This window comes from Phocoena phocoena, chromosome 15, assembly GCF_963924675.1.
Source record: "Phocoena phocoena chromosome 15, mPhoPho1.1, whole genome shotgun sequence".
NCBI lineage: Eukaryota > Metazoa > Chordata > Mammalia > Artiodactyla > Phocoenidae > Phocoena > Phocoena phocoena.
Window position 1 is genome coordinate 35,056,003 of NC_089233.1, and position 16,096 is coordinate 35,072,098.

The window sequence follows — 16,096 nt, forward strand, 5'->3', positions numbered from 1 at the left end:
GAGGCAGGACCCTGTCTCTCATCTCCACTCTACGTGGCATCCAGTCCCCACACCCACAAGTGCTCAGTAGGGCTTGGTGGAAACGATGAATAAATACGAGAACCTAGAGCCTGGTTTGAGTTCCAAGAAGCCAGCTCTCTGCATTTTTCCCAAATCTAACCCAGCTTAGTGTTCCAAGGTCAAAAATGCATACCCTCCCAACCCCAGAGCCAGAAGGATTTCTCATTCGACTCCATTCGTTCATCCAGCAGATCATCCCTCAGTGTCTGTTACATCCAGGCCCTGACCAACCCCGAGAGTCCCGGTGAACCAGACAGGGCAGTTCATGCCTGTGGGGTTGAGTTTCGTCAGCCTCCTGGGTGGTGAATACCGTTAATACCCCAGGCGAGGCTCTCTTGTGGACTTGGGAGTTGGTTGGTTGGTGCCTTTAAGGCAAAACAGCAACCTTAATCCTCACAGCAACCCTTCAAGGAAGCTTATGATTATCCCCATTTTACCAAAAGAAAGCTGAAGCCAGGAAAGGCCGAGTGGCCGAGATCCCATCGCTAGGATTGGGCACCTGCCTGATTCAGGGCCAGGAGCTCCCACCCACTCCCGGTGCTGAGTACAGAGCCTCCCCAGCAGAGGGCACAGGTCACCAAATGCTCACTGAGCGTCTGCACCTCCGGGTCCTACTCCTGGGGCTGGGGTGTAGCGTTGACAGACACTCACAGGGAAGCAGTAACCCGGCAGAAATGAGAATCCAGACCCAGGAGCCCCATAATGGCCGCAGAGCACACCGACCCCAGGTCGAGGGCCCAGAAGGAGCCCGTGTTAGTGGGAGGACTAGCAATTAACTGAATTAAGGAACGTTCCAGAGAGGGGCCAGCACCTGCAAACCTAACCTTGGAGATAAGACAGAGCCTGGGTGCATCCAGGGAGCTGTGGGCGCTTCTGTCTGGCAGACGGGGTGGAAGTGGCAGGTGGGCAGGGGCCCGATGGCAGCTTCCCACACTGTGGACGTTATGCTAAAGGCCAGGGGAGCCATTGAAGGATCCAGAACAGGAGTTGGCACTATCAGACTGTGTTGTATAAAGGTCACGTGGCTGAGTTGTAGGTAACGGGAGTAAATGAGCCCGGAGGCCTGGGGCGCAGGTGGGACGCTATCCCTGAACTACAGGGCCAGCTGGCGAGGATGGGAGCGATGCAGGAACGGTGGGAGGCTCCAAGCCGCCCCCACATTAGGCCCCCGCCGCACTTTGTGATTTCCCATCTAAGCATCCCCAGCACCCATAAGGTGCAGGGTCCCATTTTATCCCTCTTTCCAGTTAAGGAAATGGAGGCACAGGGACAGTAGGTGACATGATCAAGATGCCCCAGCCCCTGGCCGGGCTCCTCCTTGGCTGTGTGACCTCTACTGGCCACCTCACCTCAGCCTCCCAGCCTGTGCCCTGAGATTGGGAGCATTTCCTCCTTGAGGGCTGTGTGAGCATCGATTGAGGTCGTGCCCCCAAAGGGTCCACATGGTGCCTGGAACAAGGCTCTCTCAGACTCTTTGGTGTTGTCGTCATTTTTTCCCTCCTTCCCATGATTTCCTGACATGATGTGCATGTCGCTTTGATACACTGATGACACCACCCATCTCAGACTCCTGTCTGTCCCACCATTAGGCCATGAGCCCCCGAGGCGGTTGTTTCATGCCTGCCCTCGAGCCCTGCACAGCGTCCAGGCCCAGAGCAGGCTCTTGCTGTCACTGTTGCTGTTGACCTCCTACTTCTGTATGAAGCCAGCTTTCACACACCCTAAGCCTGGGACCCAGCATTCAGTGGAAGCTTCTAGCATGTGGCTTTCCTGTTACTGTCTCTACAGATGCAGAGTCACTGACTTTGCCTGTCGATAGCTCGCCTTTCAGGCTCAGGGCGTCACATGCCTGTGAGAACTTAATTGGTTTGTAATCAGTTGCTGTGTGACCTTGGACAAGTTTCTTCACTTCTCTGTGCCTCAGTTTCTTCACTGTTAGGTGGGGTAGGAGACGGTCTGCCTGAAGCACTACTCACCCTGTACCTGGTCTGCAGGAGGCAAGTGCTCAGCAAGCATCTGCTGTTTTTTCCGCCTGGATTATACTTCTCCAGGAGGATACATCCAGCAGCAGCTGTTCACACTCCCCCCCAAACAGGTTATAAAGAATTCTCCTGTGAAGACTTTTGCCAGTGCCACCTTCAGCTCCCTCCTGGATGTGTTTCTGTCGACAACAGTGTTTCTGATTCTCTCCATTACCTGCTTCCTGAAGTATGGGGCCGCCTCCATGCCACCCCCGCCGGCCGCCCTCGTGGTCTTCGGAGCAGCCCTGCTTCTGGAGGTCCTGTCCCTCGTGGTCTCCGTCAGGTAAAGGCCCACCTGCAGCACTGCCCAGCTGTTAGCCTTTAGCTCCCTCTGCTGGTGGAACAGCCAGCTGTCTCCATAACCCATTTTGGGGACGGTCCTCTTTTCTTCCCTCCCCCAGCCTGCTTCACTGGCTCCTCCCTCACCAACACAGGCCCTCAGCACAGGTGGGCACTCACCTTACCAGTGGGTCACTGTCCTCTGCAGCCCTAATGCCACCAACTAGTCTGCTGATCTCCCAAATCAGATACTTGAAGAGAGAAAGTGGGAAGATAGGGAATAAGAAAGCAGGGCAGAGAAAGAAAAGAGGTAGGTGTACAGGGTACAGCTGGTAAGGGGCTGCCAGCACATCAGCAGGTGCCTCTCCTGAATGTAAGGGTGAAACCATAAACCTCTAGAGGAAAGCACAGGCCCAAGTCTTCATGAGCTCGGATCAGGCAACGCTTTCTTAGATACGACATGAAAAGCACAAGCAACCAAAGAAAAAATAGTTAAGATGGACTTCATCAAAATTTTAAACTTTCATGTTTCAAAGAACACCATCATCACTTTTCACACCAAAGTGAAAGAGAATCTACAGGATGGAAGAGAGTATTTGCAAATCATATCTGTGACAAGGGTCTAATATCTAGAATGTTAGCTCAATAATAAAAAGACAGTCAACCCATTTAAAAATGGGCAGTGGCCGAAGAGACAGCAGAGTCCCTCTGGGAGGCTGGGCCCTCAGGACTAGCCCAGTTTCAGGCCCCACCCCACTCAGGAAGCTCACAATGTTTCTACTGATACAAACAGGGCCTCCACTCACGCTGGGTCCTTGCACCAGGTCCACCCCCTTCCTCCAGCCCTGTCCTCTCAGCAGGACAGCCCCACACTGGGGATCGGAGAGAAATGCGGTAAAGGACCCTGACCTTGAGTTTCTACTCCTCCCCAACATCCCAGGACAGGAAACCACAGCTTCGGGTCTGGCCCTGAGACTCCCAAACGCAAGATCCCTCCCTTCGAAATGGATGAGCTGGACACCTGCCCCCTCCCTTCCACACTCCCCCCTTCCCCCCCAACTCCCCACTGAGGCCTGTTCAGCCCTTTGCCAAGGGCTTTCTCTGGCTGCCAGGGGCTCTTCCCTTCCCTCCCCCTCCTCCCAGTGGAGGGAACTCTAAGGCACATCCTCGCCATCTCCCCAGATTCGCCACCAGCGTGGAGCTGCATTGCCCACAGCAGGTGACTCCTCCCCAGCACAGCCCTCCCCTGGGCCTGCCTCCCTCCATGTCTCCACAAGCTGCCTGGGACCCACTTCCAAATGAACTGCGCCCTCTGTGGGCCTGCCCTGGGCCTGGGGACACCCGAAGGGACCAAAACAAGGCATCCTCTGGCCCCTAGTCTTTTTTCTTCTTAAAACAAGCTTTATTGTGATATAACTCACAAACAATAAGTTCACTCATAAGTGTACAATTCACAGATTTTTAATAAACTTACAGAATTGTGCAAACATCACCACCATATGATTTTAGAACATTTCTGTCACCCCAAAGAAAAGCCAGTACCTACTTCCAATCACTCCCCTCCCTGCCCTGAGTTTCTGTCCGATGCGGGACTCACAACTGGTTAAGGCTCTTGATCCCTCTGAGGCAAGCGTTTTCTTCATACCTTTTCTAAAGAACCCTTTACATGATTGTTCCCTGTTCTTCGGACCCAATTTGAAAAAATCTGGGCTAAGCCAGGTTAAGGACTGCAGAGGACCGTGGGCCATGAGGATGCCAGGCCTGGCTGTGCCCGGTGCATCCACATCTCTGTGGGGCCACTTTGCTCCTGCCCGAGCCTCTGGTGTGATGTCGGTGCCCAGGAGAGGGCGGGGCCTGGGGGATTTCCTCTGGCCCCACTGAGGGTGGATATGGGACCCTAGGTCAATAAGGACCTACACTGGTAACTGAAGGTGTGGACGCCTGGGTGGATGCGAGAGGCCCTTGACAGGCTTTTTACCTTTGAAGGCAAGGAAAGTGGGCCTGCCCCACCTGCACCCTCACCAAGGTGTCTTTAGAGGGGACTGTGTGCGTGAGTCTCCCTCCTGAGGCGGACCCCCAGTGTCCTCTCTTCCACCTCCCGCTGCTGTTGACCCAGTGATTCTTCCTGCAGAGAAGCAGTTCTTGGCCCCACATACTCAGCTCCTCATTCTCCATGAAAAACGTTTTATGATGCCACATCCCTACCCTGAAGTATAGCCCACGTATACACACAATTTCAGAAGCAATTAATGAAATGCCATCACTCCAATGTGAAGGAGAAATGGCAAGAAAGCCATTTAAAATAATATACGTGTAGCGCTTCACCTCGAATATGCCAGGGCATCACCACCTGGGCAGCCACGCCAAAGTCGTCAGCTGTTTGCCCTTGTGCACTGATAATATGACAGCTCCCAGTGCGGACTGTTATGAGTGTGCGGGTTTGGTGGTATGAGCCCCAGGAGCCTGTGATGTGGTTTCTGAGATGCTGACGACTCTTGGTGGTGTCCCAAATAAAACTACGGGTAATCTTGTTTGGTTTACCCAGTAGCTGCACTCCTGGAAAATTCAGTGTATGTTACTGCCATACAGAAACCACTTTCTGTTTGTAAACAAAACGCAATTAGGCTCTAGGCTGAAGTCATCGTCAGCAGGGGGTGTGTAGCAGTCATGTGGGGCTTAGGGCAGAGCCTCGCTGTACATCACGGGGCATCACCCATCCCCAGCTCCTGCCTGTTGGTGCCAGTAGCACCTGCAACCATTGAGGCACCAAAAAAGCCCCACAAAATTCCGAACACCTCCTGAACCACCCACTTGAGACCTCCCTAGAAGCAGGCAGTAACAGGTGACAGGTGACCTTTTTCAGGACCTGTTAGTATTTGCCTGCCTGGTTCTTACATGCTCCATTTAGACTCACAGAGGCCTATGCTTGTCTTTTACAAGCACGTCTTATCCGAATGCAGCAAGTAACCTTAAAATACGGTATGGTGAGCTGAGTGAGTCCAGTTTACTTGCCATTGATCAAAAATAAAGGAGGCGGGGGTTCTGCCCGCCGCCCACACCAGCAGCCACAGCATAGGCCAGGGTTGGGAGTGGCCCTGGCTTTGGGTCCCCCACCCACAGATACCCCGTTTCTCCTTTCTCCCCCCGCTCCCAGGATGGTGTTCTTCCTGGAAGATGTGATGGCTTGTACCAAGCGCCTGCTGGAGTGGATAGCCGGCTGGCTCCCGCGCCATTTCATCGGGGCCATCCTGGTGTCCCTCCCCGCCCTCGCGGTCTATTCACATGTCACCTCCGAATTTGAGACAAACATACACGTAAGTAAAGTCTTGGTGATTTTGTATCGGTGCTTTTCTGGACTCCCTGATCACTTTTTAAAAATATAAACCTGATGGCTTGGGACAGCAATTTAAATATAGGCCCTTAAAGAGGCGCAAACTCTTTGTCAGTCCTTTGAACTTGTCTTTTTAAAAGACTTGCCTGGGACAGAGGAGCGGGCAGGGAGGGCAGCCCAGGGGCTGCTCTGGGGAGATTCCCTGGTGGACCTGTGTCCTCTCCAACCCCTCTTGGTGTCGTCAAGTCCCAAATCGTTTTTTTTTTAATTTTTAAAACTTATTTATTTAATTTTGGCTGTGTTGGTTCTTTGTTGCTGCACGCGGGCTTTCTCTAGTTGTGGCGAGCGGGGGCTACTCTTCGTTGCACTGCACGGGCTTCTCAATGTGGTGGCTTCTCTTTTTTTTTTTTCGAATTTCATTTTTTTATACAGCAGGTTCTTATTAGTTATCTATTTTATACATATTAGTGTATACATGTCAATCCCAATCTCCCAATTCATCCCACCCCCACCCCCACCACCGCTTTCCCCGCTTGGTGTCCATACATTTGTTCTCTACATCTCTGCCTCTATTTATGCCGTGCAAACTGGTTCATCTGTACCATTTTTCTAGATTCCACATATATGCGTTGATATACGATATTTGTTTTTCTCTTTCTGACTTACTTCACTGTGTATGACAGTCTCTAGGTCCATCCACATCTCAACAAATGACTGAATTTTGTTCCTTTTTATGGCTAATATTCCACTGTATATAAGTACCACATCTTCTTTATCCATTCATCTGTCAGTGGGCATTTAGGTTGCTTCCATGACCTGGCTATTGTAAATAGTGCTGCAATGAATATTGGGGTGCATGTGTCTTTTTGAATTATGGTTTTCTCTAGGTGTATGGCCAGTAGTGGGATTGCTGGGTCATATGGTAATTCTATTTTTAGTTTTTTAAGGAACCTCCATACTGTTCTCCATAGTAGCTGTATCAGTTTGCATTCCCACCAACAGTGCAAGAGAGTTCCCTTTACTCCATCCACACCCTCTCCAGCATTTGTTGTTTGTAGATTTTTTGATGATGCCCATTCTAACTGGTGTGAGGTGATACCTCATTGTAGTTTTGATTTGCATTTCTCTAATATTAGTGATGTTGAGCAGCTTTTCATGTGCCTCTTGGCCATCTGTATGTCTCATTTGGAGAAATGTCTATTTAGGTCTTCTATTAGGTCTTCATTTTTTGATTGGGTTGTTTGTTTTTTTAATATTGAGCTGCATGAGCTGTTTATGTATTTTGGAGATTAATCCTTTCTCCGTTGATTGTTTGCAAATATTTTCTCTCATTCTGAGGGTTGTCTTTTTGTCTTGTTTATAGTTTCCTTTGCTATGCAAAAGCTTTTAAGTTTCATTGGGTCCCATTTGTTTATTTTTATTTCCATTACTCTAGGAGATGGGTCAGAAAAGATCTTGCTGTGATTTATGTCAAAGAGTGTACTTCCTATGTTTTCCTCTAAGAGTTTTATAGTGTCTGGCCTTACATTTAGGTCTTTAATCCATTTTGAGTTTATTTTTGTTTGTGGTGTTAGGGAGTGTTCTAGTTTCATTCTTTTACAAGTAGCTGTCCAGTTTTCCCAGCACCACTTATTGAAGAGACTGTGTTTTCTCTATTGTATATCCTTGCCTCCTTTGTCATGGATTAGTTGATCATAGGTATGTGGGTTTATCTCTGGGCTTTCTATCCTGTTCCACTGATCTGTATATTTCTGTTTTTGTGCCAGTACCATATTGTCTTGATTACCATAGCTTTGTAGTATAGTCTGAAGTCAGGAAGCCTGATTTCTCCAGCTCCGTTTTTTCCCTCAAGATTGCTTTGGCTATTTGGGGTCTTTTGTGTCTCCATACAAACTTTTAAGATTTTCTTTGTTCTAGTTCTGTAAAAAATGCCATTGGTAATTTGATAGGGATTGCGCTGAATCTGTAGATTGCCTTGGGTAGTATAGTCATTTTCACAATATTGATTCTTCCAGTCCAAGAACATGGTATATCTCTCTGTTTGTGTCATCTTTGACTTCTTTCATCAGTGTCTTATAGTTCTCTGACTACAGGTCTTTTACCTCCTTAGGTAGGTTTATTCCTAGGTATCTTATTCTTTTTGTTGCAATGGTGAATGGGATTGTTTCCTTAATTTCTCTTTCTGATCTTTCATTGTTAGTGTATAGGAATGCAAGAGATTTATGTGCATTAATTTTGTATCCTACAACTTTACCAAATTCATTGATTAGCTCTAGTAGTTTTCTGGTGGCATCTTTAGGATTCTCTATGTATAGTATGTCATATGCAAACAGTGACAGTTTTACTTCTTCTTTTCCAATTTGTATTCCTTTTATTTCTTTTTCTTCTCTGATTGCCGAGGCTAGGATTTCCAAAACTATGTTGAATAATGGTGGCGAGAGTGGACCCTCTTGCCTTGTTCCTGATCTTAGAGGAAATGCTTTCAGTTTTGCACCATTGAGAATGATGTTTGCTGTGGGTTTGTCGTATACGGCCTTTATTATGTTGAGGTAGGTTCCCTCTGTGCCCACCTTCTGGAGAGTTTTTATCATGATCGGTGTTGAATTTTGTCAAAAGCTTTTTCTGCATCTGCTGAGGTGACCACATAGTTTTTCTTCCTCAGTTTGTTAATATGGTGTATCACATTGATTGATATGCATATATTGAAGAATCCTTGTATTCCTGGGGTAAATCCCATTTGATCATGGTGTATGATCCTTTTAATATATTGTTGGATTCTGTTTGCTAGTATTTTGTTAAGGATTTTTGAATCTATATTCATCAGTGATAATGGTCTATGATTTTCTTTTATTGTAGTATCTTTGTCTGGTTTTGGTATCCGGGTGATGGTGGTCTCATAGAATGAGTTTGGGAGTGTTCCTTCCTCTGCAATTTTTTGGAAGAGTTTGAGAAGGATGGGTGTTAGCTCTTCTCTAAATGTTTGATAGAATTCACCTGTGAAGGCATCTGGTCCTGGACTTTTGTTTGTTGGAAGATTTTTAATTGCAGTTTCAATTTCATTACTTGTGATTGGTCTGTTCATATTTTCTGTTTCTTCCTGGTTCAGTCTTGGAAGGTTATACCTTTCTAAGAATTTGTCCATTTCTTCCAGGTTGTCCATTTTATTGGCATAGAGTTACTTGTAGTAGTCTCTTATGATGCTTTGTATTTCTGCAGTGTCTGTTGTAACTTCTCCTTCTTCATTTCTAATTTTATTGATTTGAGTCCTCTTCCTCTTTTTCCTGATGAGTCTGGCTAAAGGTTTATCAATTTTGTTTATCTTCTCAAAGAATCAGCTTTTAGTTTTATTGATCTTTGCTACTGTTTTCTTTGTTTCTGTTTCATTTATTTCTGCTCTGATCTTTATGATTTCTTTCCTTCTACTAACTTTGGGTTTTGTTTGTTCTTCTTTCTGTAGTTCCTTTAGGTGTAAGGTTAGATTGTTTATTTGAGGTTTTTCTTCTTTCTTGAGGTAGGACTGTATTGCTATAAACTTCCCTCTTAGAACTGCTTTTGCTGCATTCCGTAGGTTTTGGATCATCGTGTTTTCTTTGTTATTTGTCTCTAGGTATTTTTTGATTTCCTCTTTGATTTCTTCAGAAATCTCTTGGTTATTTAGTAACATATTGTTTAGTCTCCATGTGTTTGTGTTTTTTACATTTTTTTCCCTGTAATTTATTTCTAATCTCATAGTGTTGTAGTTGGTAATCTCATAGTGTTGTAGTTGGAAAAGATGCTTGATATGATTTCAATTTTCTTAAATTTACTGAGGTTTGATTTGTGACCCAAGATGTGATCTATCCTGGAGAATGTTCCGATTGCACTTGAGAAGAAAGTGTAATCTGCTGTTTTTGGATGGAATGTCCTATAAATATCAATTAAATCTATCTGGTCTATTGTGTCATTTAAAGCTTGTGTTTCCTTATTAATTTTCTGTCTGGATGATCTGTCCATTGGTGTAAGTGAGGTGTTAAAGTACCCCACTATTATTGTGTTACTGTTGATTTCCTCTTTTATAGCTGTTAGCATTTGCCTTATGTATTGAGGTGCTCCTCTGTTGGGTGCATAAATATTTACAATTGTTATATCTTCTTCTTGGATTGATCCCTTGATCATTATGTAGTGTCCTTCCTTGTCTCTTGTAACATTCTTTATTTTAAAGTCTATTTTATCTGATATGAGTATTGCTACTCCAGCTTTCTTTTGATTTCCACTTGCATGGAATATCTTTTTCCATCCCCTTACTTTCAGTCTGCATGTGTCCCTAGGTCTGAAGTGGGTCTCTAGTAGACAGCATATATATGCATCTTGTTTTTGTATCCATTCAGTGAGCCTGTGTCTTTTGGTTGGAAAATTTAATCCATATTCACATTTAAGGTAATTATCAATGTGTATGTTCCTATTACTATTTTCTTAGTTGTTTTGGGTTTGTTTTTGTAGGTCCTTTTCTTCTCTTGTGTTTCCCCTTTAGAGAAGTTCCTTTAGCATTTGTTGTAGAGCTGGTTTGGTGGTGCTGAATTCTCTTAGCTTTTGCTTGTCTGTAAAGCTTTTGATTTCTCCAGCGAATCTGAATGAGATCCTTGCTGGGTAGAATAATCTTGGTTGTAGGTTCTTCCCTTTCATCGCTTTAAGTATATCATGGCACTCCCTTCTGGCTTGTAGAGTTTCTGCTGAGAAATCAGCTGTTAACCTAATGGAGTTCCCTTGTATGTTATTTGTCATTTTTCCCTTGTTGATTTTAATAATTTTTCTTTGTCTTTAATTTTTGTCAATTTGCTTACTATGTGTCTCGGTGTGTTTCTCCTTGAGTTTTTCCTGCCTGGGATTCTGCGCTTCCTAGACTTGGTTGGCTATTTCCTTTCCCATGTTAGGGAAGTTTTCGACTATAATCTCTTCAAATATTTTCTCGGGTCCTTTCTGTCTTCTCCTTCTGGGACCCCTATAATGCGAATGTTGGTGTGTTTAATGTTGTCCCAGAGATCTCTTAGGCTGTCTTCATTTCTTTTCATCCTTTTTTCTTTATTCTGTTCCGCAGCAGTGAATTCCGCCATTCTGTCTTCCAGGTCACTTATCCGTTCTTCTGCCTCAGTTATTCTGTTATTGACTCCTTCTAGTGTATTTTTTCATTTCAGTCATTGTATTGTTCATCTGTTTGTTTGTTCTTTAATTCTTCTAGGTCTTTGTTAAACATTTCTTGCATCTTCTCGATCTTTGCCTCCATTCCTTTTCTGAGGTCCTGGATCATCCTCACTATCATTATTCTGAATTCTTTTTCCTGGAAGGTTGCCTATCTCCACTTCGTTTAATTGTTTTTCTGAGGTTTTATCTTGTTCCTTCTGGTACATAGTCCTCTGCCTTTTCATTTTGTCTGTCTTTCTGTGAATGTGGTTATTGTTCAACAGGCTGCGGGACTGTAGTTCTTCTTGTTTCTGCTCAGTGGCTTCTCTTGTTCTCTTGTTGAGCATGGGCTCTAAGCACTCAGGCTTCAGTAGTTGTGGCACACGTGCTCTGTATTGTGGCTTGCGGGCTGTAGAGCACAGGCTCAGTAGTTGTGGCACATGGGCTTTGTTGCTCTGCAGCATGTGGGATCTTCCTGTACCAGTGCTCGAACCCATGTCCCCTGCACTGGCAGGCGGATTCTTAACCACTGCGCCACCAGGGAAGTCCCCCAAATCAGTTATTTTCTTACACGTTTTACAAAGAAGCATCTGACCCATGTTTCCAGATGATACAAGGTAATATTCTATTATATATCAACTATACTTTATATATTTTTTTAAAAGTTTAAAAAAAAAAAGATAATGTTAGTCTGCAGAACTGGCACAAACAATTGACTGACACCTGGATCAGCTGCTGTTGATCAGGGAAGGAGCATCCAAGTTAAACCCCATAAAGAGTGAATTCATCCTGCTGTGGAAGATTATATTTTTGGTGCCAGCGAGTATAGCATGAAGTACTGGGTGGACTGGCTGCATTTGATACTTAAAACCAAATCACATTTCCACTGACACACAGCAGGGTGCCTGGAGGACAGGCTTTGGGAGGTAACTGGTTACACGGTGGAAGTTCTCAACCAGGGCAGTCTACCTTTCCTCTCCTCCAATGTGACGTGTGCAATTTGCACACATCAGGAGAGGAATTTTAGTGCCAGTGAGACTTGTAACCGAAAGCTCTGGTAATTAATCTAATGATTTATGATCTGTCCCTGAAACCACCAGATATTTTGTTAAACAGAAGGACAGGTAAGTGAGCGTGTCGTTTGTTCTCGGGGTGCCCAGGTGGAGGGAAGGCAGGTGAGTCCGTGTGGCAAGGAGGGGGCCTGGGGTCCTCACCGAGCCTGCCCCTCATTGCAGTCCACCGTGTTCACGGGCTCAGCTGTCCTGATCACCGTGGTGCACTACTGTAACTTCTGCCAGCTCAGCTCCTGGATGAGGTCCTCCTTGGCCACAGTCGTCGGGGCCGGGCCCCTGCTGCTGCTCTACGTCTCCCTCTGCCCAGACAGGTACGTGCACTGTGCCCTCCACAGAAGGACCACCTTTCTTCTTCTCCTTCTCACTTTTTCTTTTTGTTTTAATTGAAATATAATTGACATAGAACGTATTCGTTTCAGGTGCACTATGTAATGATTTAATATTTGTGTATATTGTGAAATAGTCACCACAGTAAGTCTAGTTAACATCTATCACCACACAAATATTTTTTTCTCGTGATGAGAACTTTTAAGAGTTACTCTTGGGGGAATTCCCTGCCGGTCCAGTGGTTAGGACTCTGAGCTTTCACTGCCGAAGGTGCGGGTTCGATCTCTGGTCAGGGAACTAAGATCCCACAAGCCGTGCTGCATGGCCAAAAAACAAAACAAAACATGTTACTTTCTCAGCAACTTTCAAATATACAGTACAGTATCATTAACTGTGGTCCCCATGCTGTGCATTACTTCCCCAGGACTTATTTATTTTATAACTGGAAATTTGTACCTTTTGACCACCTTCACCCATTTCACTCACCTCCCACCCCTGCCTCTGGCAACCACCAGTCTGTTCTCTGTATCTATGAGTTCATGGGGGTTTTTGTTTGTCTTAAGATTCTACATATAACTGAGATCATACGGTATTTGTCTTTCTCTGTCTGACTTATTTCACTTAACATAATGCTTTTAAGGTCTGTCTGTGTTGTCACAAATGGCAGGATTTTCCTTCTTTTTTATGGCTGAGTAATACTGCATTGTATATATATACCACATCTTCTTTATCCATTCATCTATTGATGGACACTTAGGTTGCTTCCCCTCTTGACTATTGTAAATAGTACTGTAATGAGCATGGGGGTGCAGATGTCTTTTCAAGTTACTGTTTTTGTTTCCTTCAGATATATTCCTAATAGTGGAACTGCTAGGTCATATGATAGTTCTGTTTTTAATCTGGGGGGAGCCTACATACTGTTTTCCATAGTGGCTGTACCAATTTACATTCCCACCAATAGTGCACGAGGCTTCTCTTCACATCTTCAACAACGCTTGCTATTTCTTGTCTTTTTAAATAATACCTGTTCTAACGGGTGTGAGGTGATGTTTTACTGTGGTTTTGGTTTGCATTTCCCTGATGATTCGGGATGTTGAGCAGCTTTTCATGTACCCATTGGCTATCTCTGTCTACTTTGGAAAAATATCTGTTTAGATCCTCTGTCCATTTTTTAACCAGATTGTTGGATTTTGCTGTTGAGTTGTGTCTGTCACTTGCACTTTCTCGTCAGGACTAATGCACTCCACCCGAACAGACATTTCCTGTCACAACATGAAATAGCTTTCAGCACACATAAAGTCAACAACTTGATGAAATGCCCAAAGAGTAATATACAAACGAAAGAAAAAGAAAATAACTTTAATAACATTATATGTATTGAATATTTGCCTGCAGACATCCTGGGGTGACCATCCCCAGCAGACATCATGCAGTAGTCACACGCTTGAGCTCACAGTTGTCCCTTGGTATCTGCAGGGGATTGGTTCCCAGACCACCCCTTGGGTACCAAAATTCAAGAATGCTCAAGTTCCTTCTATAAATGGCATAATATGAATATTTTCATATAATCTACTCATGCCCTCCTGTATACTTTAAATCATCTCAGGATTACTTATAATACCTAATACAATGTAAGTGCTATGTAAATCGTTGTCAGCATGTGGCAAGTTTAAGTTTTGCTTTTTTTGAACTTTCTGGGATTTTGTTTTTCCCTGATATTTTCAGTCTGAGGTTGGTTGAATCCGCAGATGCACAACCTGTGGACACAGAGGGTCGACTGTACTTATGATGAAGAAGTTTGAATTTAAGAAAGTAGGACCAGAAGCCGTTTCATACAAGACTATCAAGAAAATGAAGTAATAGAGGTATAGGTGACACAAAAATGAAAAGAGGAAGCTGGTCCTAACCTTTTGTAGTAGGGCCAGTGTGCCGAGACAGGTTACAGATTGTTGAAGTGGAGGAAATGAAGAAGTATGATGGTCTTGCGAGTGACCTGGCCTTATTCATAAATATCATGTCATAACAGTTCTCTGTGTTGTAACAGGAAACGTTAGGGCAATGATGAATCACTGGAAATATATCATTTATCTTGAAATCCTTCCACATATTGAAGAGTGGATTCCATCCCTGGTACTCAGATGGCCTTCAAAGCCCTCTCACGGGGAGTTCCCTGGCGGTCAAGTGGTAAAGACTTCGCCTTCCAATGCAGCGGGTGCGGGTTCAATCCCTGGTCAGGGAGCTAAGATCCCACAGGCCTCGCAGCCAAAAAAACCAACATAAAACAGAAGCAGTATTGTAACAAATTCAATAAAGACTTTAAAAATGGTCCACAACAACAACAACAACAAAATCTTTAAAAAAAAAAAAGTCCTCTCACAGATGGTGTGGGGAAGAGAAACAGGAGCTTTGTGAAGACCCCTGGGGGCAGGATGTGTTCTTACTGCTGTGCTACAAAGAATTTAAAAATTAAAATATAGAGGATGGCAGTGATAGGTGCTATATTTAAAACATCCTTTGTTAATGAAATCCAGTAAGACCCCTACCTTTCATGTGTTCTACGAATTAAATCACATTTGGTTCTTAGCTGTTAAAATGAGTCTGAAATTACCTGTTGCACATTTGCAACTGGTTTTGTGGCTTTTAACCTTTTCAACTAAATATGTAGTTGGAAATACGATGATACCTTGGATAGCAGAGTGCACACGGTAAGTCATTTATTCAGAAATTTCAGGGGAATGTCTCAAACCATTAAGCTTCTGTTTCTGTAACAGACTTCTCCTAAATGTTGGACTTTTTGTGTAACTGCTTATGTTTTATGTTAGCACATGTTAAAGAATCATTTATTTAAAATTACAGTGGGTTTAGGTTAGCAGGATATTTCAAAGTTACATGGGACATTTCTCTATTGTGCTTTGCAGGGCATCTAACATTCCTGGCTCCCCAAACAATCAGAGGGGCCCCCAGTGTTTCCAAAATGCCCCCTAGGAATGGTATTACTGTTGCCAAGAACCATTGCTTTAGTAAACTCAGAAGTAGAAAGTGGTCCAAGTTGTCTCAATATCAGATGAAATTACCATAGTGCCTTTTGGGTATTACCAAAGCAGTGGTCAGTAATGAGCAGGGTGAGTGTCCTTCCTCAGTTTACTTCATGAAATAATAACCACATGAAAGATATTCAAGTTCTCTGCAAATTAAGATCAAAAAGGAAATAGAAATGTCATTCAGCATTTGAAAGGAAACTTTAATGAATAGTTAAATTACTTTAAGCAAAACAAAGTGTCATTTTTCCTTTCTGAAGGTGCGGCCTTTTGGAATTATAGTCATTATAAAGCTCTTTCCCAAGAGCATGAAATTCAACAGTCTGACTTTCAACCTTTTAGATCCAACACAAATACCCCATCAGCCATTCACAGTGTCATTTAGTCACTGGTGCGGGCCTTTTCCACTTGGATCTAGAGAGCCGTAGCGATAGGGAACCCATCCATCGCCTTTTCACCTAGAAATCAAATAGCAGGTCTTGAGGTAGGGCTGGCGGTTGAATCTCTGCTGGACCCAGTACACCCGCATTCACGCAGAATCTTTTCAGCCTGTCCACCCTGTCACTGCTGAGCCGAACCCAGCGTAGGGAACATGTGGGGAGGACAAAACATAAACTCAACTCCTGTGAAGCTGGCGGCGGGGACTCTTCCAGCTTTGGGGAGACACAGACACGTGGGTTACAGCAGTGTCACAGTCACGTCTGGACAGGGTAAGAAGAGGACAGTTTGTGTGTAGCTCTTGCTTTTCTTTCCTTTTCTGTGAAGTCATTTAATACCTCCTGTAATCAAAAAAGCCACTCTGAGCCCTCA

General features: G+C 44.4%; 1 protein-coding gene across 1 annotated transcript in view; it reads left to right on the forward strand.

Moving 5' to 3' along the window:
• The window catches only part of ADCY9 (adenylate cyclase 9), a 129,895-nt gene that overhangs the window by 106,180 nt on the left and 7,619 nt on the right, over nucleotides 1–16,096 (forward strand). Inside the window, exons 6-8 of the mRNA XM_065892517.1 lie at nucleotides 2,156–2,364; nucleotides 5,515–5,674; nucleotides 12,084–12,232. Of these exons, the coding sequence (XP_065748589.1) occupies nucleotides 2,156–2,364; nucleotides 5,515–5,674; nucleotides 12,084–12,232 (518 nt within the window). The remainder of the gene's footprint in view (nucleotides 1–2,155; nucleotides 2,365–5,514; nucleotides 5,675–12,083; nucleotides 12,233–16,096) is intronic.